The sequence below is a fragment of the Cydia splendana genome, chromosome 7 (genome assembly GCF_910591565.1).
Source record: "Cydia splendana chromosome 7, ilCydSple1.2, whole genome shotgun sequence".
Lineage (NCBI taxonomy): Eukaryota > Metazoa > Arthropoda > Insecta > Lepidoptera > Tortricidae > Cydia > Cydia splendana.
In genome coordinates this window covers 19,488,410-19,512,471 of record NC_085966.1, presented here as the reverse complement: position 1 = coordinate 19,512,471, position 24,062 = coordinate 19,488,410, and the positions used below count along the sequence as shown (strand labels likewise).

Genomic DNA, 24,062 nt, shown 5'->3' with positions numbered 1-24,062 from the left:
AATGAGGTGGGCGTAGCCGTGGTAGAAGCACTAGTGCACAAGGGCGCGACGTAGGCAAAGTGCAAGGGGTAGGTCTGGAGATCTAGTCCAGGTTTTGAACACCTAAATACAACCTCCGTGGATATAGTATGATATTAAAATAATGAAATGAAGTTTTTATACTTGGTCAAGCAGATCTTGTCAGTAGAAAAAGGCGGCAAATTTGAAAAATGTAGGCGCGAAGGGATCTCGTCCCATAGAAAATTTGAATTTCGCGCCTTTTTTTACTGTCAAGATTTGCTTGACCAGCTATAATTCACCTTTTTATAAGAAGAGTTTAGAGTAAAAATATGATTTAATTTTTATGTTAAATAAATCCTTTAACTTTTTAAATATATTTTTATTATACTGTGTAAAAACCGAATGTACTCACACAAGTACAAAATATTTTCAATTAATTAATTTCCTTCTTGAAGAGGTGCTATCCATAATAAACATTAGAGATGCACCGGATATTCGGTTACTATCCGGTATCCGGCCATTATTTTACTATCCGGCCCGATACCGGATAGTGACCTACTATCCGGCCGGATACCGGATAGTAACAATGCTTGATTTTGGAGTAAACAAATTCGATTTAAGAAACAGACACGGTCATAATCGTTCTTGTTTATTATTTTAAAACAATTTAAACATTCCACTGACTTGCACGCGCACTCATTTCGAACCTAGAAATGTGTCCGCGCGAACGTTCACTAGGAAACAGGTCAAACCTGCAGAATGCGCGCCTGAAAAACCGAAATGTAGGTATAATTCCGCTGGCCGAATATCCGTCCAAACAACTATCCGTTGCATCTCTAATAAACATACCAAAAAAAATACAGAAAATAAGACCTCACTTCAAAAGATCTCTAAAATCGACATCTTTTTGTTTTGGTCTGAAGCACTATTCTTGGTTTGTACTTGGTATAGTACAGCCAGCAGATATGACTACTGCTGTCGGAAAAATACAGGAGTGACGAGGTTATGAAATACGAAACATATAAAGTATGCTAAAATACTTTATTTAAAACTGAAACTAGAATAAGCAAAAATATGTAAGAAATAAAGAAATACTTAATTTTTTCCGTGTATACTTTCATTTTTGATCCTTTAAACCGCCAAATACTACATATCTCAAAAAAAATCTGGCAACCCTAGTAGTGATGTACGAATATAAAAAAAATCGATGTTATAACGTAAAATGACAAATCATTTTTACATGCCGTTAATCAAGTAACCAGGAATAGAACGGTAATAAAATAGTATTATAATTGTTAAACGCCTTGTGTTATATCCAGTAAAATAATCAAGGTTAAAAATCAATAAATTGAAAATGTATGTTTCATAAAATCATTCGATACAAATCGTGTTTGCATGTGCATTACAACACTAGCCGACTAGTGTACAAATATGGCAAGTCATTATTGACATTAAAGCATGGAGTTATAAGAAGGAGTGAACTGTCACTTTTTTTGCCATACTAAATTGAACCTTATCACAGAGCCAGAAAGACGTTCGTACCAGTACAGAGAAAACGGTCCACTTGAGATAGCAAAGGTGGGCCGCGGTGTCTCACTCGCACATGTTGCCAATGTTAAAAATATACCATTGTGGTAGTATTTATATCAATATACTACTGAAATTAAATACCTTCTTATATTATTTAAGTGCTATATTCAGAGTACGGTTCTGATATCTTTTAGGAAATTTGTAAATAATTATGATGTCAATATTATTAACTGATTTAACCAAGCATGTGCACAACAATAAAAAACACTAATTTTGATATGGTAGACATTGTAGTAGTAAGTTTGAATATTAATTGGTATCCCTAACCTGATGACATATTTACAAAACACGTGAATGCAAAATTTCTTAAAAATGGTGAAGAAATGTTGCGTTAAAGGTTGTGGGAGTGAAATAATTTCTTACTGTGTAATATCGTTTCACAAGGAAGCCACAATTATTACATTTTACATACATTTCACATAAAAATACAAGTTAGACATTGTCAAACTCATTAGGGTGACCATGATGTCGGCACGATGAGAACCAGTTTTACCACTTCCTTTATGGTTTTACACAATTCTTATTACGTACTTAAACGTAAGTTTTCATAAATAGGTATGTATTTATTTCGGCATGTTTGAATTGGTGAAATGAGAGCCAATACAGAATAAATAATTGCAAAAATTGAAATCCAAAGTCCTTAAACATTACAGACACATTTATAAATTGTTATAATAATAAAAAAGCACATAGATAATAAAAGAAAAATAGAAGTTTATCGTAATTTACTGACTTTTGGGACGATACCAGAAACGTTACTGGGAATTTAGCCCTCATAAGCACGAGCGCTTTTTCAACGCGCGTTACAAAAGGGGTTGAATCCGTTCACACGCTAGATTCGATTTAACGACCAACGCTTAAAGTCGAAAAAAAAAAACAAGGCTTGATAAAAAGCGCCACCACCATCGTGTGAACAAATACACATGTTTCCATTTGTTTCATTCTAACGCGCTTTTTTAACGCGCGTTGAAAAAGCGCTCGTGCGTATGAGGGCTTACCCTCTTTGGAAAATTTACTGGGAACGGCACATCACTAGTTTCTTTACATTTCACGACTCTTCTCTTTTCGCACAGATGGCCTACCACCGTGAACACCGAAGTTCGCAAATTACGGGCATCTTTCTCTTTTACTCCTATAAAGGAGTAATTACAATGACAGAGAAAGATGGTCGCAATTTGCGAACTTCGGTGTTTATGGTTTACGGTGACGCCGAAATAATTTTTAGCTTGTAAGATTTTTACTTATGTTAGTTTGTAAGGTATGGGCCTTAGTCGCCTGATAATAAATGATATTTATTTTTTTAATTTAATTTATGCTCCAGTGACAAGCGTCCTAGTTAAAAACTATAACAAACGGGCGTAGCGGATCCACGCGACCCTGAGGCAGTGGCGGATTTGCTCTAAGGCCGAGTAGGCCCGGGCCTAGGGTGGCAGTCTATATGATGGGTGCTGAGAAAGGGGCGTCTAGTGCTTGCTACAGGGCCTGGGGCCTAGGACGGCAAATACTGTAAATCCCCCACTGCCCTGAGGGCCTACCCCAAACCACTTTCGACATTTTGTCTCTCTGTCGCACTTGTAAATTCGTACGTAAGTGTGACAGAGAGGCAACACGTCGAACTTGATTCGCGGTAGACCCTCTGGTTCTGTCACCATATCTGTCTCTCTATCTCTCTCACTCATACCCGTGTTCTTGACAGACGTTACGGCGGACCACATTCCTGACGATCCACTATGTTCGTGGTCCAGTGCGCCTATTAGCAACAGCTTTTAGAACAACTAAATTAAGTGCCTAAGGTTGTGTGAAGCGTTTTACAGAAGAGAAAAAAAACTATATCCATCCCTTTTCAGACCATAATACTAGTACAGCGAAAATACAGTATGATTCTCTATAACTATGCACGAATAAGAAAAGATCCTGGCCAAACTATATATTCAATGTTATCCTAATATCCCACATACATATGACTTATGGTCACCCTAATTAGAAAGAGATGCAACGGCCCACCTTGACTTCTCATGTGGACACACTTTTTGGCTAATGTACTCTGTCCGGTTTACTCTCTAGGTCCGTGCATTAAAGCTACATCTACATAGCTGTAACTAAACGTAATAATTTAATAGAAGTTTGACGTTTAAAATAATAATAACACAGTGCTATCAAAATCGTTGGTCCGTTAATTCCTCAAGCGCTTATTAGATGACTACACGGTCGCCGGGCACTTTTTGTAGGGAGGCCGACCGGCTTTCTCGTATGTATATGTAATATAAAGCGCTTCAGATCTTTTGACTAGTGTTGTCGGTTTAAACTAGTAAATTGGTTACCAAATCGCAAATTAAAATCCAAAAATTCAAATGAAACATATGGTGGATTTCAAAATATAAATTTATTATCATTATTAACTGTATGCTTTCTTAGCTCGCCAATCCAAAAATTCGTCAATATCACCTTCATCATTTGAATCTTCTTCATTTTCACTTTGTTGTTCTGTATCTAATTTGTTTTTTTTTGTTTCTTCTTTTTTCAATTCTAGTTCTAAGACCCTGCAAAAAATAAGACATATGAATAACTAAACTCTAAATCATAATTAGATTCCAAAAAAAGTATGACAATGTTGCCACTTCAATAATTTGTTTGTAAAATAGTAAATTTCTTTTTTATAAATAAATACGCTAAGATAATTTATTTATTGGTAATTTTACTCCTACGATTAAAAAAAGTACTTTTATTTACTTATTTTTACATAAATACAAGACGCGCTAGTAAAAAGTGGCAACATTGTCTTACTTTTTTTGGAATCTAATTATGATTTAGTTAGAGTATAAACGCTTCCCATGCTAAACTATGGCGTATTGTCAATCGCATCCTTGAAAATCTAAGGAAGCATTTGATTTCACTCTAAATTTATATTGGACGCATATGACCAATAACATGTCGGTTGTAAAAGCACAGCAATTATCATGCTAATCCTAAATGTATAATTGTTTTAAAGAACCAAAAAGAAAATTACGGCTTATTGGAATTGCTTAGGCTATATAAATAATAAACACTCGTATAATAACACCGCGATAAACAACTACCGGAATTACAGCTCACTTGCGTCCAATCACGTCATTCATCCTATACCTAACTAATCTGATCACGGGCGACGCCGCTAAATGTGCATGCTTGCCAGTTCAAGTATCATTTGCCAGGAAAAGTATAAAAGTGTTGTAACTACAACACAAGTGCGTACCTGTTCCAATTTCTCATCTGTTCTTCTATTTCATCAATCTGTCTTTCCGCCGTGGCTTCCTCTTGTTCCCCAGCTATTATTTCAGCTGAGGCAGTAGCTTGTTCCTTTATTTCTTTTTGAAACTTTTCCCATTCCTCTTCTACCGGATCCTTGTACTCTATATTTCGCACCTGAAACATAAAAAGCGATTTCTTACGTTAGTGTACCTACAGCATTACCTTGCTGAACATAAACGTTCTGATATTCAATCTAATTAATCAATTTACGATGTTTTTATTTATATATATAGTTTATTTTTATAATACTCTATTTTTAAATAATATAATATCGTATAACAAGATATATTTACTTTTCATGTAATAGAATAACGAATATAGGAATAAATATGTAATAAATTAGACGTCAATTTTGGTGACTTTGGAAGTATCCGAACGATCCCTCCCAGTGTAATTTTGTGAAAACGTCAAATCTTATCAAAACATCGTCATTTTATATTAATTATTAATTATTATAAACAGCGTTTTGGTATGTTGATATCGAGTAATATTTTATCAACAAAGTTATACAATTGGTGTTTAAGAATTAATACTTGTCGATACAAAGGCACAATGAACGAAACACTGTTGAAATCGGTAAAGGCTTGCATACCAAAGTTAGACGGAGGTAAACACAAGGGGCAGGCCGGTAGGATAGGAATAGTTGGAGGATCCTTAGAATACACGGGAGCGCCTTATTTTGCTGGGATAAGTGCTTTGAAAGTGAGTTTGGTCTATCAATATTATTCCCACTTAGTACATATTTTAACACACCACATTATAGTATTTTATGGAACTTATGGCAAGTATCCGTAAGTACTCTGGACTTTGGCCTAATTTTTAGCCTCTCCAGATTATTCTGAATATAATTGAAGTAACTATAATGTCCTTAGATTTAATTATTAGTTTGTTCTGTAGATGTATGTATAACACATAAAGCACTTATAATAATTTGAGAGCACACACACACAACAAAATATATTCAATTGGCGATTTTATAACTAGATTAATGTATTCAAAAAAGAAGGAAATAAAAATACCCAAAGGAAATAAAAATATGAAATTTTTAAGTGTTTGACCCTATAATATCTTGAGAAGCCCTGTCCTAGATCATATGGCAATTCATAATTACAAATTTACAGGTTGGAGCTGATTTGGTGCACATATTTTGTGCATCTTCAGCAGCAAGCGTCATCAAGTCGTACAGTCCAGAACTGATAGTACATCCATTACTGGACCACCCTAATGCTACCGCACAAATTTCTCCATGGCTGGAAAGACTTCATGCCTTAGTCCTCGGTCCAGGACTGGGACGAGAGACGGAAACCTTCAATGTTGTGACAGATTTGATAAACATTATAAAAGACAAGAAAATACCCTTAGTTATTGATGCAGATGGACTGTTTCTAGTAACTAGCAAACCAGAAATTATTAAAGATTTCTCATCACCTGTTATATTGACTCCTAATAAAATAGAATTTGAAAGGCTATGCAGCAGCCTTGGTGGGACTTCAGAGTTACGAACCCTTGGGGAAAACGTAACAGTTTTCAAGAAAGGAGAAGAGGATCAAGTATATTCTTCGCTTCCGGAAGCCGAGTGGAAGTCTAATGTATACGGATCTAACCGAAGATGTGGTGGACAAGGGGATCTTTTATCAGGATCAATTGCTACATTTTTAAATTGGACTTTGAGTAATAAGGATAAGATTGAGATTGGTTTGGCTGCTGATCCTCGGACAGCAGCATCCTTGGCCTGCTATTCAGCATCAATTCTTGTAAGGTTATGTAATGAGAAGGCTTTTAAAGTCAAAGGCAGAAGTATGCTAGCTGGTGATATGATTGAATACATCCATGAATCTTTTGAAGAGTTATATGGACTATAATATTATAGGAATGCAAGTACATACCATCATAGTACTGTTTAGAGAGTGTTGTTTTTTATATTTAATATGGGTGTTACATAGATTGGCCTGGGTTGTATCTTTTAGTTTTAAGAATACAAGAAATAATTTTTGCTATGTTAGTTTTTGAAAGCATCTATAAACCAAAAAGTTTTTGAATTTAGTAATTTTATAACTGAAATATAAAATAATTAAAAATAACATGATTAATGCATTGTGTGTAGTACATTTTGTGTTTCATTGGGTATGCAAATCTGTCATTGTCTCTTGTAAGTTTATGGAGAAAATTACCTTGGCATCCAATATAGGGTCATCAAAAAATCCTTCTGGTATAGGTGCCTCTGGTACAGGTGGAGTTTTATCTTTGCCACTGGAATCCTGGACTTTCATACTGGATCCAGGCTTCTCATCACCTTTAACATAAAAAAAATCAAGATATTACATTGCACTGATGAGCTACAAGTTTACTTAGCCCTTTGAGCACAAGAGACAATACAACATACCTGATGTGCATGGCTTCAGCCCAATATCAACCTTCATGACTTAAGATTTTGACATTGTCTATTTGCATGCAAAGTACTATGTTTTTATCAGCAAATAAACGATTGATTGATTTGCAAACATAAAACGTGGGCTTGTTCATGGCATACATACCTATAACAACTAGGTTTTTAACCAACTTTGCTATTGCTGCTTGAAATAATATTTTGAACATTGAAGTACCTATGCATAAAGTATAGCAATACAATTGAATTGGTACAAAACATTTTAATGCTTAGCAAGTAGCTTAGAACCAAAAACATTTGTTTGCAACAAATACATTTGAAATAATGCACTAGTTTTAAGTGACTTACATATTAGAATATTTGCTATTACCTCCATTTAGTGTTGACTGCACTAAATCCAAATTCAAAGGAGCCCTTTTTATCTCCTCGTCGTGATAAGTAATTATGTTAGGCACATTACCCTTCGGTAACTGTACAGGTTTAACATCGCCAGCATTCTTCAGTATGCTCTTTAATTTTTTCTCCGGTGGAGCATCTGATGGTGGAACACCTAATCTTTTAACTTTTTTAGCATCTGTGAAATCGTTAGTGATTTTCTTTAACTCCTTAGCTTTCTCGACGTTTTCTTTGTGCTGTTTACTATTAAGATGCACTGGCCATGCTGCTTCTGAACGGACCACAGAAGAGCATAGTAAGCACATAAGCTGGCCCAAGTTGTTATATTTGGCCAGCGGATTATCTATCTTCGTAGCCTTGACGTCTTTCTTTTTGCGTTCTGCCATGAGGCGCCGCATTTCTTCTTGGGCCTTCTTCTTCTCCATTTGCGCGCGGAGCGACATGGTGAACACGAGTGCTACAATTGATAATGCTGGAACTGCTAACGCGCGCTATAGATAACAAAGAGACGTGCGTGCTCTGGTGTTATCTGGAATACTCTGAATTACTGTTAAAACTAAAACTATGCAGAGCAGGAATACGAAATCCAAATAAATACATTTGACAAAAGTAGTAAAGTATGTCAATGTCATTATAAAATTGACAGTCCAGTACGTCCAGTCATAGACATCTTGTAGATACAACATATCAGCGTCTTAATGTGTATCTCAAATAGTACCCCAAACAAATATTATCACAAATACCGGTTAAAATACTCTTAATGAAATAAAACCAAACATAAGCTTGCTAAATGCTCTAGCATTATAGGTAAATCTTCGATGTTTATCATAATATCAAAGACTCAGAATTAATTTAAACCATTTTAAGCATTTTGGTTTTTAACGGACATATTTTTTATGAAATTTGAACGCTACCATAGACATCAAAATTCTATGCGATTTTGGCAATTTAGTGCTTCTTCAGTTGGTAGCAGTCACCAAGATTTTTCTGATTTTGAAAGCTAAAATTTAGTAATTGTAGTTAATTTCGCCGCAAAATATATTTTAATATTAATTTTAAGTGTACATACTTCACGAGTGCGGTATTGTAAATATCAATCGTACGCTTCAAGCCCTAAAATTCGGTGTTCCGATATCACGTATTTGTCGCGAAGTGTGGTGTGTTTATTCCCGATGCTGTGATACTTCAGCTGTATTTTGGCTCTAAAATGGACATCGACGTTAGCAAGGAGAACATCCAGCCGTTGAGAGGCGGCAGAAACTTGGCTCAGCTGGGTACGGCGTTGCAGGCTCAATCAGATGTTGATGCCCAGAGGCAGTTGCAGTTGCAAAAAGAGTAAGCTTTTAACATGCTTTTCAAACATATGAGCCGTTCGTTTGGTAGTTTAAATGAGTATATAGGGCATTCCGCTATTGTACACGTCTCAGGAACTGTACCGCTTTTATTTTAGACTTGAGACAACACATAGATTGATTCAGGAAAATTACTTCAGATTGAATGTTTTACAAACAATTGTTTTGTATCTAGGGAGCATGAGGCTGCTATCAATAACTATCAGGGGCCTGACCCTTTGGATCCATGGTTCAATTACATACAATGGGTAGAACAGTGCTACCCAAAACATGGCCATGAGGGCCATATTGACAAGTTGATCAAAGATTGCTTGTTATTGTTTGAGAAAGATGAAAGGTATTATCAAGACAGGAGGCTTGTTAAGCTGTGGATCAAATATGTAAGTACCTTTATATCAATACCATTATTTCAAGAGCTTTCTAAAGAACTTAGACTGTATCAATATTAATCCTTCTTTTGGTGATGATCAATTTTTAAACCTCATTTTAAGGTCATGAAATCCAATAATGGTTAATTCAGTGTTGATATTCTTAATTAATGTTAATGTTTGATATTGTTTATGCTCTAGAATTCTATTTCATACTTTAACCATTTTTTTTAACACTAATGTACAACTGTGTGGTCTGAAAACCTAAAATTAGTAACAGAAGTTTCACAGTATATCCTATGTTTTTTTTCAAATGCTGTTTGATGTTGTTAACTTGTGAACCTGTATGACTAGACAGCAAGATTCCATTGGATTATATTGTTAAATTACCTGATGACAGATAAACTCAAACACAATTAGGTTTCCCTCATTAAAAACCAATTTACCTTTTAGGTTGATTGTCTCTCCAACCCCTTGGAGATATACCAAAGGCTCTACAACACAGGCATAGGAGTAGAATGCTCAGAATTCTACCGAGCCTGGGCCTGCTACTGCGAGGAGTCTGGAGACTTCAAGAAAGCCAACCAGGTGTACATGTTAGGGCTCCAGGCTAAAGCGCAGCCTCTGGATGAGCTTGAACAGGCCCATATGTCAGTAGCATTTTATATTCTTTACATACATAACATACACAAGTTACACAACAAATTTTAGCTCACCCTATGAGCCTTTACAAAACAATTTAAATTACAACTCAAATTTATAATTAAATATTTTGATTTGTTTTTTTACATACTCCCAAGCCTATATGTATAAATTACAAATCAAAATAGATGTCTTTAGCGCTCGGCTTGAGGCCTTGGTCACTTTTTTTTTGTATATGGTATTTTGTTTAGTTTACCATTTTAATTGTTGATAATCCAATCCAATTTCAACCATAATTAGGTATAACAATAAACTGTAATTCGCGAAGTTGTACAGGAATTTCATGACATTGCATCATTTATGAGTTTATTGACTTGATATTACATGAACAGTAGTTTTTATTGCTGTCTAAGCAACAGTCAATTTGGCAAGTTAGTAATGATTATTGACCTACATTTTTTGGTTACTAATTCATGTAATGTGATGAGTTCATATCCACTACATGCATTTAAATAAGATTAGTTAGTTTGAAACCGAAAATAATTATGTTTTAAACTTAATACAGCTGTTCAGTTCATAAATACTACAGTTAAATTTCGTTTGGTTATACCTATTCTATGTTTCTAATACAAAGACTTACTTTTATAAAGGGGTTTCGTCCCAAAAAAAAAAAAGTCCATTTTTCACACCCGAAAGTTATTTACTGTTGTCTGTTGTTTCCTGATTTTTGCTTATGTTTGTGTCAATATTCCACAAAAGCCATTGTAGCCACAAATTGTCGCGCGAATCTGCTGGTTTGGTATAGATGTGCCTTACCTAAAGTATTGTGGTAGTGCACATATGTTAGCCGAGGCCAAAGCATGTCTACATGGACCTAATAACAATTTCTTCGCGAGTTTACTTATTCTGTATGGCATACTAGTGGATCTTGAAAAAGCAAAGTATTTTGAACTAAGAGAACACTTAGAAACAATTCTAATATAAAATTTCGTTTTAGGAACTTCCAACTAGTCTTCGCACAAAGAATGCTCCATGATGATTCACCAACAAAAAGGAAGGCAGCATCAGCCCTAGCCGAGACCAGAATGGCGCTCACTTCCCTCAAGTCGTTCAAGCGACGGAATATAGCCAATGTGCCCATTCAGAGAGTGGGGGATAGCATAAGGAGTGTAGTTCCTGGAGTTGTGCGGCAACAGCACGGATTTGACTCTAGGACACCTAATTCTAATGTTATGATCAGCGTTTATGAGGTTAGTGCTTATTTTATTTCTTTAACTCTTAATTGTTATGTACCTTAGACATCAGAAATATTTGGGAACAAATAGAGAGTAAAATCAAATTGAGGGTGAGGGCCCTTTAAGTGTGGGTCAGACAGGGGATAACATAATGTGAGTACCCATAGTGGTGGGCAACAGCAGAGCTTTGACTTTAGGATGGGCCTTCCTAATGTTATGCTAGCTGCTATACTTGCTGCAAAACTACCTGGCGAGTGGCGACTGAGATCATAATGACTCCTTTACCCTTGTTAAGACCTACCAAGAGTGAAAGAGATGGCATTATGACCTGACTCGCCATTTGGTTTTGCAGCAAGTATAGCATGTATAAAGTTAAATTCAGTTTTCTGTAGACATTTGTGTGACATCCAGGTAATTCAGGAAGTAGTTATTACATAAGGCATCTCTTAACTTTGCTTGCTCTTAGCGTAGCTTTGTTGGTGTTGCCCCCAGTCAAAAAACTGCTAAGAAGTGTCTTGTGCTGCTACTACAGTTTTTAGAATGCCTATCCTTAATGTCGTGGTCACCATTTATGAATGTATATTTCCAATGACCTTTATTTGACCTTTAAGATCGCAAGAGACTTTCGTTATTCATATTGAAATTTATATCAATTATCAGTTGCTGAAAATCAGCCCATATTAGAGGATGAGTTCGTATCAGAAATTCATGTAATGTTACAACGATAATTCGTATGTTTTTGGACTGAGAACGGACCAATACCAATTTGTTCTAATTGTTCGCAATAAAGATTTCTGATGTTCGTGTCAGGGTAGGACCTCTGGCATATCAAAGGACAAGTGTGTATTAAAGTACGTATTTTAGTCACTCTGACACTACTTGCGCGGACATCTGGCCAGATTAAGCCTGAGCCCTGAAGTATACTAAACTTATCTTATTTTTATACTTTTATTTTCACTAAGGATGCCCCATCAACCTCACATTCTGCCGTCCCAATGGCTGACAATCCAGGCCCTGCCTCCATAGTACAATCGTGCGGCAACATAGAGAACGAAAAAGAAGTTGGGATTTGGACCAACGCCAAAACCAAAATGGTACACACCAATGTTGTACCACATCAGCCTTTGCCTTTTACTCGTAAGTACAATGTTAATTTGGTTATTAACTTATTATTTACAACTACATATTTAGGGTCGGTTGCACCAAACTGTTTGTCATCGTTAAAGCCTTCGTTAAATTCTTAGTAAACCGCGCGCTGGGTGACGTTGATCAGTCTGTCAAGTGAGAATGGTGCAACAACTTATATGAGACAGGATATTTTAAGGTGTCAATACTTTCAATGCAAAGATATTATTATGCTGTAGAATTGATGAATTGAAAAGTACCTGTAGGAAGGAAATTGTTAAACTATTTCAATTCTCTATTGTCGCTACCGTGCATCAATCCACCAACGGAGCGGCAGCTGACTAACGAGGCTGTAAGATACGTAACAACTCATCTAAATATTACATTGGATGAAATGCTTAACGTAAAAATTAATATCATACGAGTAACCTCGAGTAATTTTAAAATGTGGTGTCAAAAAAGAGATATCATCATCATCTTCCTCGCGTTGGCTCGGCTGTTTACCATGGCACATGGGAGCCTGGGGTTCGCTTGACAAATAATCGGAATTGCCGTAGACACTAGTGTTTACGACAGCAACTGCCATCTGACCTTCCAACCCAGAGGAGAAACTAAATAGGTCTTATTAGTCCGGTTTCCTCACGAATCTCACGATGTCAATAAAGATACGTGTACACAGAAAACACAAATTATTTATATTCGGATTTCTTCTTTCCTTATTGTGTTACTTTAAACCTGCAGCGAGTGTGGCCGCACATTTGCTGCAAAGATTGGCTAAGTCAGTCACCACCAGCGAAACTCAGCGGTAGAAAGGATACGCTGTGACCGAAAACGTCTAGGAGACGATGATAACTTTAAAAAATTTAGTTGATAAAAAAATACTAGAGTGATCATGAAATTTCATCATTTTTCAACAGCCTACATAGATGAAGAAGATGTCCTGAAACTTCCAGCCAACCATATGCCTTATTGTGTAGACGACCTGACGTTTACCGTACCTTTGAATGTACCTGACCCTGTCGACCCCACGAAAATTCCGTGTTATAATAAGTCTCAGGTATGTTTTATTTTCTTTAGTAAACGTTTGAATTATTCGTGCCTTAGACACTACTTTATTTAAAATCCTATACTTTGTAATGAAATAAATTACTCTAAAAGTAGGTTAACTTACTCTTATTTTCTGTATATATAATTCCGATTGTCTGGTAATTCTGAAAATGGACTCTAAGATTTTGGAATTTACCGTAGGATTAACCATATCACGTAATTTCTAAACTTTAATTTTGATTCATATGTTGTACCAGTGTTTTTTAATCTGTGGGGGTCGCGAAGCCTCTGCCGACTATAAAGCAATACACATAAGTGAAACATTTTGTACATACTGAGGGGGTCGCGTCAGGAGTAAATTTGAAACACAATGTGTTATACCGTGATTTTACAAATTTTGGGCACATTATGCTTTTGTTGCTCAAAGAAGAATGATGAAAGTTATAGCAGTATTTTATCAAATTTGATTTATATTTTTCCGTTTAGGTATATGTAGATGACACTGAATACAGTTTAGAAGAAATTAGATCAAGAAAATACAACTTAGAAAGGACATCCAAAGCCGTCTACAACGAAACCGTGGTAGAGGAGCAACGAAACGCTAGCAAAATAAATGAAACTTTGGCTCAATGCAGCGCGCTTGAGACCTTAGCCAACTGCGCTTTAGACGCCGAGCAGGACCACTTAGGTCAGCTGATGCCTCTAACCATGCCTACCATACAAAATGTTACCAGGGTAACGAACATGCACTCACCCGGAGAACCTAAAGTTTTGGTAAATCTAGATTCTAAAGAACTAAGCCAACTGTCAAACAAGATTGACGAAAACCAGAGAGAAGAGAAACAAGACAAGCCTACAGCTTCTAATAATAACTATGGGAATGAGAATGCTTGTGGGAATTATGGGAAGAATAATTTGATGGAGGAGTTTAATAGGAGTTTGATGGGGAATTTGCTTGGCGACTCGATCACTAATGTCACCATGAATACGAAGGAGGCGCGGTGGGAGCTACGAAACATTTTCAATGACAATGGTAAGAAATTCCTTAACCGAAAATATTTTTGAAGTGAAAACTTCTTTAGCGGCGCTGGGCACTTTTTGAGGTGGGGATAAAAATGATAAACTCGAGACAGCGTAAGGCGATCACGTGACCGTAACGTTTAGATGGCCACTCATTTAGATGGCATTTAAATCAATAAAGAAAAACTCAATGACATTACAATGAAAAAGGTTCTAATCTTGTACGGGTTGAAATACGAGGATCTCACAGTTACATTCTAACTTTATATCACTCAAATATAATTCAATAAAGCTACATCTTGACGAAATCGCTAATAAAAGTGAACTCTAGTACTGGTGAATAAAACTCAAAATATCATGACCAAATATATTTAGATGCGAGGTCTGCAAGGTAACTTTACAATTTCTATTCCAATATTAAACAATTAACTTGAATTTCGAATTTTAAACAAGCTCACTGACCAGCAATTTCGGAACTAAAGTTTTTCAATAGAAAGGAGGATGGGTCAATTATACATAGTGCTGCAGACATTTTGGACTAGTCATTGAGTTTTCACTTCTGTCGGCACTCTCGGAGTGCAACCCGTTGTTTTTTTTTCTATTTCTTTTAGTTTAAAAATACATTTATGAGCCGTAATTAATATACGCCCCCTTAGAGTTGACTGTTTGTGAAGAAAGGTGACTAGATAAAGTATCGGGAATAGACCAAAAATTCATAGAAATTTTTGTAACTATTTCATTTGCACTCATTTTTAGAACCTACCATGGTGCAACCAGTCGTGCAACAATTCGACGTGTCCAACATGAAGTTCGACATCCACGAAGACAGGTCTATGACGATGGCTCTCGCTAAGAAGAAGCAAGACACCGGAGCTCACACCGTACCTCAGGACAAGGAGAACGCGAACAAGTTTAACAGCCCCGATGCACGGAATGTAAGTTATATAATGTTTTAGTTCTTTGCTGGTTGACGCCATATTCTATTTTTGTGGAAATTTTTATTAAGTAGGTTTCAAGTTGTGAAGGGTTCAAAAGTAGCTCGAAATGGTTCGTGTAACTGGTGTTACACGAGTCCACTGCAGAACATATGCCTCTTTCACGGATTTCCATGTCGTCATGGTTTCCATATTTAACATACTAAATAACTATATACTAAATTTTGTATAAGAAACCTTTACGTTTTTTCAGACGGGAAAAAACATGTATTTCGAAGAAACCCAATTCACTCAAGCATTCAATTTTGACGTAAAAGACGCTAGTACGCCAAACATGTCCCAGTTCAAAAAACCGAACAACATAGACCATACCAACAAATTATCAACTGTTCCCAAGTTCCATATGGATGAGAGTACTATAGAGTTACAGAGTGGTATTGGCAAAAGGGATGATTCGCGGCAAATGGCGGAACATGCGACTGTGGATACGCAGGGCGCTCTTTCAGTTATAATGGAGGCTACGAGGGAATCTAACAGGTAAATTTTAACTGCATGTTCCATTATTTTAGGCAGGTAACCGACCTGTGAAGTTGATGAGAGGAGCAAGTTTTGTTTTCTCGCTGTTAATAAGTATTTTTTTATTTACACGGAATCGAAATTTTAAGACTTGAGGTTTTTGACACGTAAGTAGTACAAGAGCTACGAGTTCAACAATATTTATTTAAGAATTTTAAAATGTCGACTTTATATTTCTCATTGGATATTTATTTAAAGAAATAGGACTAAATTTGATAATTCTTTGTTACATTATTTGCATCGACGTTATGGACCTGTATATTTCTATATATCCCTAACTATTTCAGAGTTTTTTTTAAATTTTGTGTTTTGTTAGATGTCGTAGTTCGTGGTCAATAACTACGTAAGAATTATACGTGATTAAATCCAATTAGTAGGTATGTCAATCAAAGCCAATAGCCTTCACTGGTCTTCTATTTCTAGAAATTGAGTTCATGACACTTTGGGCCACTTGCCAATAAAAATGTGTCATATGTGAATTTAACTGAAATTTATGAGATGACTGTATAATGTTCAAGTATATACCTACATCAAAGTAATCTCTTGAACTTTTTGAAATCTATACGAAGTTTAAATGCCCATGCAATTAATTACGTAGACATCTATTGTTGATATAATAAAAGATACAAAAAGGTGTTTTGTTTGATCAAGGTCGTATATTATTTTTTGAGAAATAATAATTATTTATTTTTGAGCTTTAAGAAATACATGTAAAAAAATGGAACCGTTTATTAAAATATAATCTTGCATTTACAAGATGGCTTACTAAGAGTTGTTTGTTTATAATAATTTTAGATATTTGTTTTATAATTACTTTTCTTCATTGTTGAATACTTACTACTAATATGAAATCTAATTTTGTCAATTTTAGTAAATCAGGCTCCAGTACGTCCAGTCAATCTACAAGAAATAACTACACCAATTACACCACTACGCCATTCGATTCCATGTACCATAACGACCAAGGCCCACCAACGGCTTCCAAAAGGAATTCAATATCCACGCAACCACGATTAGCCAACGGCCATTTTGCAAGTAGAGCTTACCCGCAGAAGCGAGAGGAGGCAAAACCTCAGCCCTCACCAGCGGCGCCATATTTGTCCCACGACCATCAATACCAGAAGCCAGCACCACAAAACTTCAACGGCTACACTTCACAAAGACCAGCGGCCCCACAGGTCAACCCATATCAACAATACGGCTACCAACAAGGATACCCAAACAACCAAATCCAACCTCAACAGGGCTACGCAAGCCCTAACCCGAACGTTTACAACAGTCCCCAACACGCGGGCATTCAGAGCCCTCATCAGATGAGCCCTCCCGTCCCTCCTGGCTTCCAAAGCCCAACTTATCAATACCAAAACCCGACACAACCCATGATGAGCCCTCAACAAGTGTACGCCGGAAGACAAGACTATTACGGTCAGGAGAGACACGTCTACGCCAATCAACAGCAATCAGCTCCCTTCCAAAGCCCGCCCCATCAAGCCCAGTACCAAAACAACCCCTATTACCAGAGAACTAGTCAAGTGAGTCAAGTCCCTCCTTCACCCAATCAAAACTACAACCAACAAAATTATCACGGAATGCACAATCAATACGGCAACGCTAACATGTATCAACAGAATCAAAACTATCAGATGCAGAATTCTTACCGGCAATCACCGAAACAAATGGAAAATGGACAAGCTGGCTATGCAGCGCCGAATCAGCCGTTCCAAATATATCAAAGTCCTCAACTTCAACGTGCTCCTCACGATAGCAATAATATGAGTCATGAGAGTATTCCTGAGACGCAAGTGAAACAAAGCCCCCACGAACAAAATGCTATGAATAAAGTCAGTCCTCCCAAACCCCCAGTGCCCCATAAGAGTCCTACATCAGCTTTAAGAAACGTCCGACACGATCAACCTAATGTCAAACTCGGCCAGAATTCCCCCGACATCGGATTCTCAAACCAGTTCCTCAATTTCATATCCAATAGGAATGAACCGAAAGATAATGCTAACACGCCTAAATTCACAAACAGCCCAAGCATATCTCAGAAAATGCATAAAAACCTATACGTTTCGAGTCCTGAGCAGGCTCAGATTCCTCCTTCCTCTGGGCTTTCGGACTCTGATAGCAAAGACGGTTTAACAGCGCAGACGGGTACACCAATTCAATCGGCGAAGGTTTCACACGCTATTGAGAAACAGAAGGATATATCAAAACGGCAGCTTGACTTCGAGCACCGAGTCGAATTCCAATCTGAAGATAGTAGAGACTCTTTAAGCAAGGAAAGCAGAATCTCTTCAGTTTATTCGAGACAGTCAGACTTCCAATCCGATGGATACGGAATGGATGTTGACAGTGAAAACTCCATGGAGTGTGCGGCGTATAAATCTACGCATTCGATCTCATTAGTAGAAACCACTGACATACCCAGACCGGCAGACATTGAATTCCCAGACGTAATAGATCCATTCAACAAAAAGATGCTAACTTCATTGTTAGACTATGTAAAATTCCCTAATAAAACACACGCGGAAGGATACAATGAGGTTCGATCAGTACCCAAGTTGCAAGTAGCGACGACGGTAGGAGTTGGAAACAATAAATTCGCCGTCGAAAAGCAGCTAGGCAAAGGGAATTATGGCGCCGTGTTTTTGTGCTTAGACGTACATAGCAACCGGTCTGTGGCCGTGAAATATCAGAAACCTGCCAGGCCTTGGGAGTTCTATATCTGCCAGGAGATCAAAGCGAGGATAAAGGATCCCTTCATGGTAATATATTTAATCTGTTAACTTAAAACAAAACACTTGATCTTATTTGCCTAATTATAAATCCATAATGCATCAGTTTTCTTTGAAATAAATATGCAGAGTTGTATTTGCGCAAATGAAGTGGTCATCCATCCGGTGTTTAGCTAGAGTCTTGCCCCGACTTTGATTTAACTTACTTAGAGATCAATATGCTCCTTATCGAGGAAGTAACCACGAAAGCGCCAAGATAAAGATATTTTTCCGCAATTACGGCCAAGTGTATTGCCTAAGAATTCAAAATATTTATAGTATTTATTGCGTATTGGTTGTTAATTTTCTGTTTCATTTCAGCTTCCAGGCTACATGGACATCACAACAGCTTTCGTTGGAGACAACGCCAGTTTCTTTGTGTCCGAATACTCGAAATACGGGTCCCTATTGGACGTCGCCAACAAAATCCGAATGGCTACCTCAAAGTGTATTAACGAATTCATAGTCTTCCTTCTGACTGCAGAAATGTTGTCAATAGTTCATTACTTGCATAAAGCTCAAATTATTCATGCTGATATAAAACCTGATAACTTCTTGTTGATGAAAATGTAAGTAAAACTTAAAATACTAAATTATTAGTGTCTTGATTAGTGTAGCCAGTATGCTGGCATAAGGATTGCAAAATACACGTATTATGTGATTAGGTACAGGCGATTCAAACGTGTATGTTTACTTTAGAGTTGTGCCGTTTACGAGTGTTCTCCGTTTACTATAAGAGATGTTCTCGAGCGAGAACGTTTCCCATACAACAGATTTTTGATTAATTTACTTGCATTGCAACTTAAGTCACTTTTAATACCTTTTGATGTTTAAAAAATTGTGGGTTCAAACTTCGGTTGTGCTGAATAGAGTAGAAAAAATCGTTCTCGGGGAAAAATTATAAAATTTACTAAAAATTTGGTCAGGATCCTTAATACGTGAAGATGTTAAACAATTGACGATCACGCAGGTCGTGGGAAAAATAAAAGTTTGTATTTAATAAAAATAATACTACCTACTCTGTTTTCTTCAAGAATCATTGAGGCATTAAACAATATGTTTTTGTAATAATACAAGTACAGGAACGATTGATTAAAGAAACTCTTTCAGACCTTCGCAAGAATGGAGGACCCCGTCTCTGCAGCTGATTGATCTTGGCTGCTCCATCGACATGTCCTTGTTCCCTGAAGGAACAACGTTTAGAGAGGTAACTTTCATTTATTAGAAATATCGCAATAAATTAAAAAAAATCACGGACGCGATATTTGGTTAGCAATGACAATCAAAATTCAACTCGTAAGAGAGAACCCAGACTTGAGTCTCCTGAGCGTACGCGTCTATATAGTCAACTCTATGGCTGCTGCTTGACGCAACGTTGGCGCAACTGCGCAACGACACCATTTTCCATAGCGCTAACTAGACGCCGACGCTCAAAAGACGCTAGTGTGGGATTTCTCTGACCTCTGTATTTAACCTTTTGAACGCCGCGCGTACCGGGCGCGCCGCCGTCGCGTCATCATGAACCTTGCTGGAATGCACGAAGGTTGATATTGGGCTGTAGCCGCACGCGTCTTTGGCGGTCAAAAGGTTAAACTTTCGAGGTCATTTGTGGCAGTAATATCTAGAGAAATTTTATGCTATGTCAGGCGTGGCTCACTCCGCGATTTCCTCGCGTCGCTACAAGTACATGTGGCCACACCAGTTTGTTGTCTAGCAGTCACGCTCACAGACCTAGCAGTAGTAGTTGCCGTGCACCGCTATGGAACTGACGCCTGTTCGCGCTTGCGCTTGTATCTCTCGCAATAGACGCGTTTTGTTAGAGAGTGAACCTTCTGTACCTAGTACTATTATTTACTAGTTAATTCTGTGGCTATGTGCTCAAGTTAGAAAACTGTATATTTTGTAACAATACTCATACATAGTACCCTTTTACAGCTCATAGCAACAGAAGGCTTCACATGCACTGAGATGAGAGAAGGGAAACCTTGGACTTACCAGACAGACCTGTACTGCCTCGCCGGGACTATACATGTCATTCTGATGGGCAGTTATATGAAGGTAGCTAATCGCCTAGGCCAGTGGAATATAGAGAAGAAATTGCCTCGGTAAGTATTGATGTGTTTACCCTCTATTCTACCTGGTGTGTGAGGGAGACAGTGCTATTCACGTATGTAGCGACGTCCGTCTCGCACACCGGTGCGGTTAGCAGATTCGCATCCAATATGAACTGTGATTACTGTGAAGTCACCTTACTTAGGGGCTATTCATAAATTACGTCATTTCAAATTAGGGGGGGGGGTCTGGACATCGGATGACGGTAGCATGAAGTAGGAGGAAATGGGGTCATTTGAAGCATGATTTTTGGATGATTATAGGGGGGGGGGGGGGGTCCAAAATCGTCAAAAATCGATGACGTAATTTATGGACAGCCCCTTAGTAGATTTACCTCAGAGATAAAAATTGTTTATATTTAAATTCAAGTAGGGATATTACAATGCGCTTGTGAACTTCAAATAAAGCTACACCAGCTCTGCCCGAAAATATTTAAATCCCTCCTAAATTGGAGGAGGGTACCCCAATATGGCAAGAAACACGGCGGGACTAATTTTTTTCAAAATTAATGTAAAAGGTATGATTTACGTAATTTACCTGTACCGTGACACCTACTATTAGACATAATACAATGATTTAATTGCTACTCAATTTTTTCAGTGAGTGCAGTCATTATTATGTAGCTAGGGTAGGTGCACTTTCTCAGTGTAAAGGCAGTGCGCACAGTACATTTATTTTCGCAAATTGGAAGTTTCTAGGATACAATAGATAGCAGATTTATTAGAAACATCCAATGAAACTCACGGGATCGATTATCTACATTTTGAAAATAAATTGATTCATGAATCTAATTGTGATTTATCCGTATTTGGCTGGAATTTATATTAACTTCAATTTTTTTCAGATATATGAAGAATTTATGGGACAAAATATTCACAACACTGCTTAATGTCCCAGACTGTAACAATTTGCCCGACCTCATGGCACTGAAGGAAGACATAGACAAACTATTAAGTTCAAGTGGTTCAACTGATGTTTTAAGCTCCCAGCTCCGTACCTTTGCTAACGTGCTTAAATCTAGGTAAATGCAAATGGTTTAGATTGTATTTATTGCATTTAGATATTATGGCAATTGTAAAAAATATGATATAATTAATTGAATATACAAACTATTTTTAAGTTTTAAATTTTCATGAACTGTCATCCCTATAGAATAAAGTGTCAAGATACAAAGCCACGCTTAGCTTAGCAAGACCTTGTTTTGGGATGATAAAATGACATTGGAACCTGTATTGAAATACACATACAGCATTGTGTTAAGCGTGGAATAATGAGTCATTTTTTCAATATTTATTGGCCAGAGAAATAAAGAGTTTGCTCATAAACTTAGGAGTTGTCAGCAAGATATATTGATCCCAAATTGATCCTCATTATCTGAGAATGTTACATAATGAACATTATTCCAATTATACTCACTCAGCATATAATAAGGGACATTGGTTTAGTGGTAATTATGCAGTAAGTAACAATCTGGTTACCGCAAAATATGTAGAATTAAATTTGAGGCTACAATATTTTGCACCACTTGCACTACCATATTTTTGTATTCCTTGGTTTATGGTGCTTGAAGTAAATAAATATGCTTTTGCTGCCAACTCCTAATTGACATAGGCAGTCACATTTGCTAATGAAATATATCACTCCTCTATTAAGAAAGCAATAAGTATTATATCAGACCTAATTACTTATGTCCTTATTGTGTTTAGTTAAATTGTGATATTGTCATTTCATTGTTTTCCTAGTATAAAAAATAAAATGAAACTGCTTAGATATTAACTTGTTAGCTTTATTAATGACTGTTCCAACATTACTTATGTTTCAATTATTTTTGTATAAAATGTGCACTTCACATTTCTGTTTGACTGTACCTACTGAAAGTAATAAACTTATCTGGTTGAACTGATAATTGACTGTTTTTTACTTATTCATGAGATGGATTTTTCCAATCTTTGTTTTTTCCTTTCTTGGTATTCTTGAACATTGTCAAATTTCCTTTTATACAATAACTTGATGGATTCATTGTTATCTCTGATGTCAATACTTGTATCATCTTTTTCAAACATCTTTATTACTTTATCCGATTGAACATTAATCTTATTGTCCTTATATTCTATTTTTAAAACTTGAACTGTGCATTCCACATCATCATAGACATACAAAGATGATTTGTATAATTTGATAGCAGCTGGGAACCTGTCCATTGTAATTCTTTCTAAAAGTTTGTGACATAATTGGTTATTATTTGATTCTAACCTGTATACTAGTAAAGTATTACAGGTATGTACAGCCACTACTAATAAACTGGAGTTATCATCCAAGTGAGAGATTGTGTAGTGAACTATAGGCAATTTCTCCACTTCAATTTCATCATCATTCATGACTTTGACAAAATTCTCCAGCAGCTGAGCATCCTTTATGTCATCATTGGTGTCTATGGTGTGCGCCAGCTTTCCATTTAAATAGTCCCAACATTTTATAGTTCCATCGCCTGAAGTGCTTGTCAAGTAATTTTCGTCATGCGGTAGAATTTCAATTTGTTTCACAAATTCCTTGTGGCCCAGACAATATGTTTGAATGTTATAAGTATTAGGGTAACAAGAAACCTTGATTTTCTCATCTCGGTCAGAGGTTATGATATATTTTCCATCATTTGTTTGTAAAACATCCAGCAATAAGCTTAAGTGTCCCAATAGTTTTGTGCCGCTATCGTTAGGGTTATTGATATCGTATATGAGAACATCCCCCGTTTTATCAGCTACTAATAAATGTTCGTTGTTCGAGGTGAATCTTATTTTGCTAGCACTTCTTGGAAGTGTAAAACTTTTGTAGTTGTTCCATTGAGGCAATTCAAACACTGTTAACTGTTTTGAAACTGTAGATACTACTGCCAAGTACTTACAGTCAGAGGAAATAACAATATCAGAAATGGAATCGTTTTCCAGAGGTTTACTTATTGGAATCTTGATGCAGTCGTGCTTCGCAAAGTCGTATCGGTCAATGCGCAATCCTTTGGTGACAGCAACGTAGTTATCACTTACTTCTATACTACTCATCTTTTATTATTTGCCGTTAATATTATAAAAATAACAAATTTTTTCAAAATAAATTGTTAAGGATGCCGTTCACATTCACACGTGTGGCATAACATAATGTCAAATTTGACAGTGACAGAATAGATGCGGTACACATCTAACACACCATTATATAAATGTT

The 24,062-nt window shown here is 36.7% G+C and overlaps 4 protein-coding genes across 4 annotated transcripts; 2 read left to right on the top strand and 2 right to left on the bottom strand.

The window, feature by feature from the left end:
• Positions 1 to 3,954: 3,954 nt before the first annotated feature.
• LOC134792253 (zinc finger protein 830) lies at positions 3,955 to 8,264 on the bottom strand. The gene is made up of 4 exons (XM_063763518.1): positions 7,635 to 8,264; positions 7,050 to 7,171; positions 4,823 to 4,992; positions 3,955 to 4,130 (listed from the first exon to the last, which is right to left on the bottom strand). Exons 1-4 carry the CDS (start codon positions 8,101 to 8,103, stop codon positions 3,986 to 3,988), a joined length of 906 nt encoding a protein of 301 aa, XP_063619588.1. The 5' UTR covers positions 8,104 to 8,264; the 3' UTR covers positions 3,955 to 3,985.
• Positions 5,272 to 6,972, top strand: LOC134792252 (ATP-dependent (S)-NAD(P)H-hydrate dehydratase). The gene is made up of 2 exons (XM_063763517.1): positions 5,272 to 5,580; positions 6,000 to 6,972. Exons 1-2 carry the CDS (start codon positions 5,350 to 5,352, stop codon positions 6,738 to 6,740), a joined length of 972 nt encoding a protein of 323 aa, XP_063619587.1. The 5' UTR covers positions 5,272 to 5,349; the 3' UTR covers positions 6,741 to 6,972.
• A 345-nt stretch (positions 8,265 to 8,609) lies between the features above and the next one.
• LOC134792350 (uncharacterized) lies at positions 8,610 to 22,755 on the top strand. Its single transcript, XM_063763620.1, has 14 exons — positions 8,610 to 8,995; positions 9,188 to 9,392; positions 9,834 to 10,030; positions 11,020 to 11,272; positions 12,220 to 12,394; positions 13,300 to 13,439; positions 13,916 to 14,462; positions 15,206 to 15,384; positions 15,638 to 15,921; positions 16,832 to 18,728; positions 19,059 to 19,306; positions 19,848 to 19,944; positions 20,673 to 20,842; positions 21,694 to 22,755. The coding sequence occupies exons 1-14, from the start codon at positions 8,868 to 8,870 to the stop codon at positions 21,872 to 21,874; spliced, it is 4,701 nt and encodes a 1,566-aa protein (XP_063619690.1). The 5' UTR covers positions 8,610 to 8,867; the 3' UTR covers positions 21,875 to 22,755.
• LOC134792394 (tRNA (guanine-N(7)-)-methyltransferase non-catalytic subunit wuho) lies at positions 22,611 to 23,989 on the bottom strand. Its single transcript, XM_063763687.1, has one exon. It carries the CDS (start codon positions 23,900 to 23,902, stop codon positions 22,775 to 22,777), a length of 1,128 nt encoding a protein of 375 aa, XP_063619757.1. The 5' UTR covers positions 23,903 to 23,989; the 3' UTR covers positions 22,611 to 22,774.
• Between the last annotated feature and the right edge of the window lie 73 nt (positions 23,990 to 24,062).

Coding starts and splice junctions, on each gene's coding strand:
- LOC134792253 (XM_063763518.1), bottom strand. CDS start 8,103: ATGTCGCTCCGCGCGCAAATGGAGAAGAAGAAGGCCCAAGAAGAAATG. Junction 7,172..7,634: donor GCAGTCAACACTAAATGGAG/GTAATAGCAAAT, acceptor TTTATGTTAAAG/GTGATGAGAAGCCTGGATCC. Junction 4,993..7,049: donor ACCCTATATTGGATGCCAAG/GTAATTTTCTCC, acceptor TTTATGTTTCAG/GTGCGAAATATAGAGTACAA.
- LOC134792350 (XM_063763620.1), top strand. CDS start 8,868: ATGGACATCGACGTTAGCAAGGAGAACATCCAGCCGTTGAGAGGCGGC. Junction 8,996..9,187: donor CAGTTGCAGTTGCAAAAAGA/GTAAGCTTTTAA, acceptor TTTTGTATCTAG/GGAGCATGAGGCTGCTATCA. Junction 19,945..20,672: donor AAGGAACAACGTTTAGAGAG/GTAACTTTCATT, acceptor ACCCTTTTACAG/CTCATAGCAACAGAAGGCTT.
- LOC134792252 (XM_063763517.1), top strand. CDS start 5,350: ATGTTGATATCGAGTAATATTTTATCAACAAAGTTATACAATTGGTGT. Junction 5,581..5,999: donor CTGGGATAAGTGCTTTGAAA/GTGAGTTTGGTC, acceptor ACAAATTTACAG/GTTGGAGCTGATTTGGTGCA.
- LOC134792394 (XM_063763687.1), bottom strand. CDS start 23,902: ATGAGTAGTATAGAAGTAAGTGATAACTACGTTGCTGTCACCAAAGGA.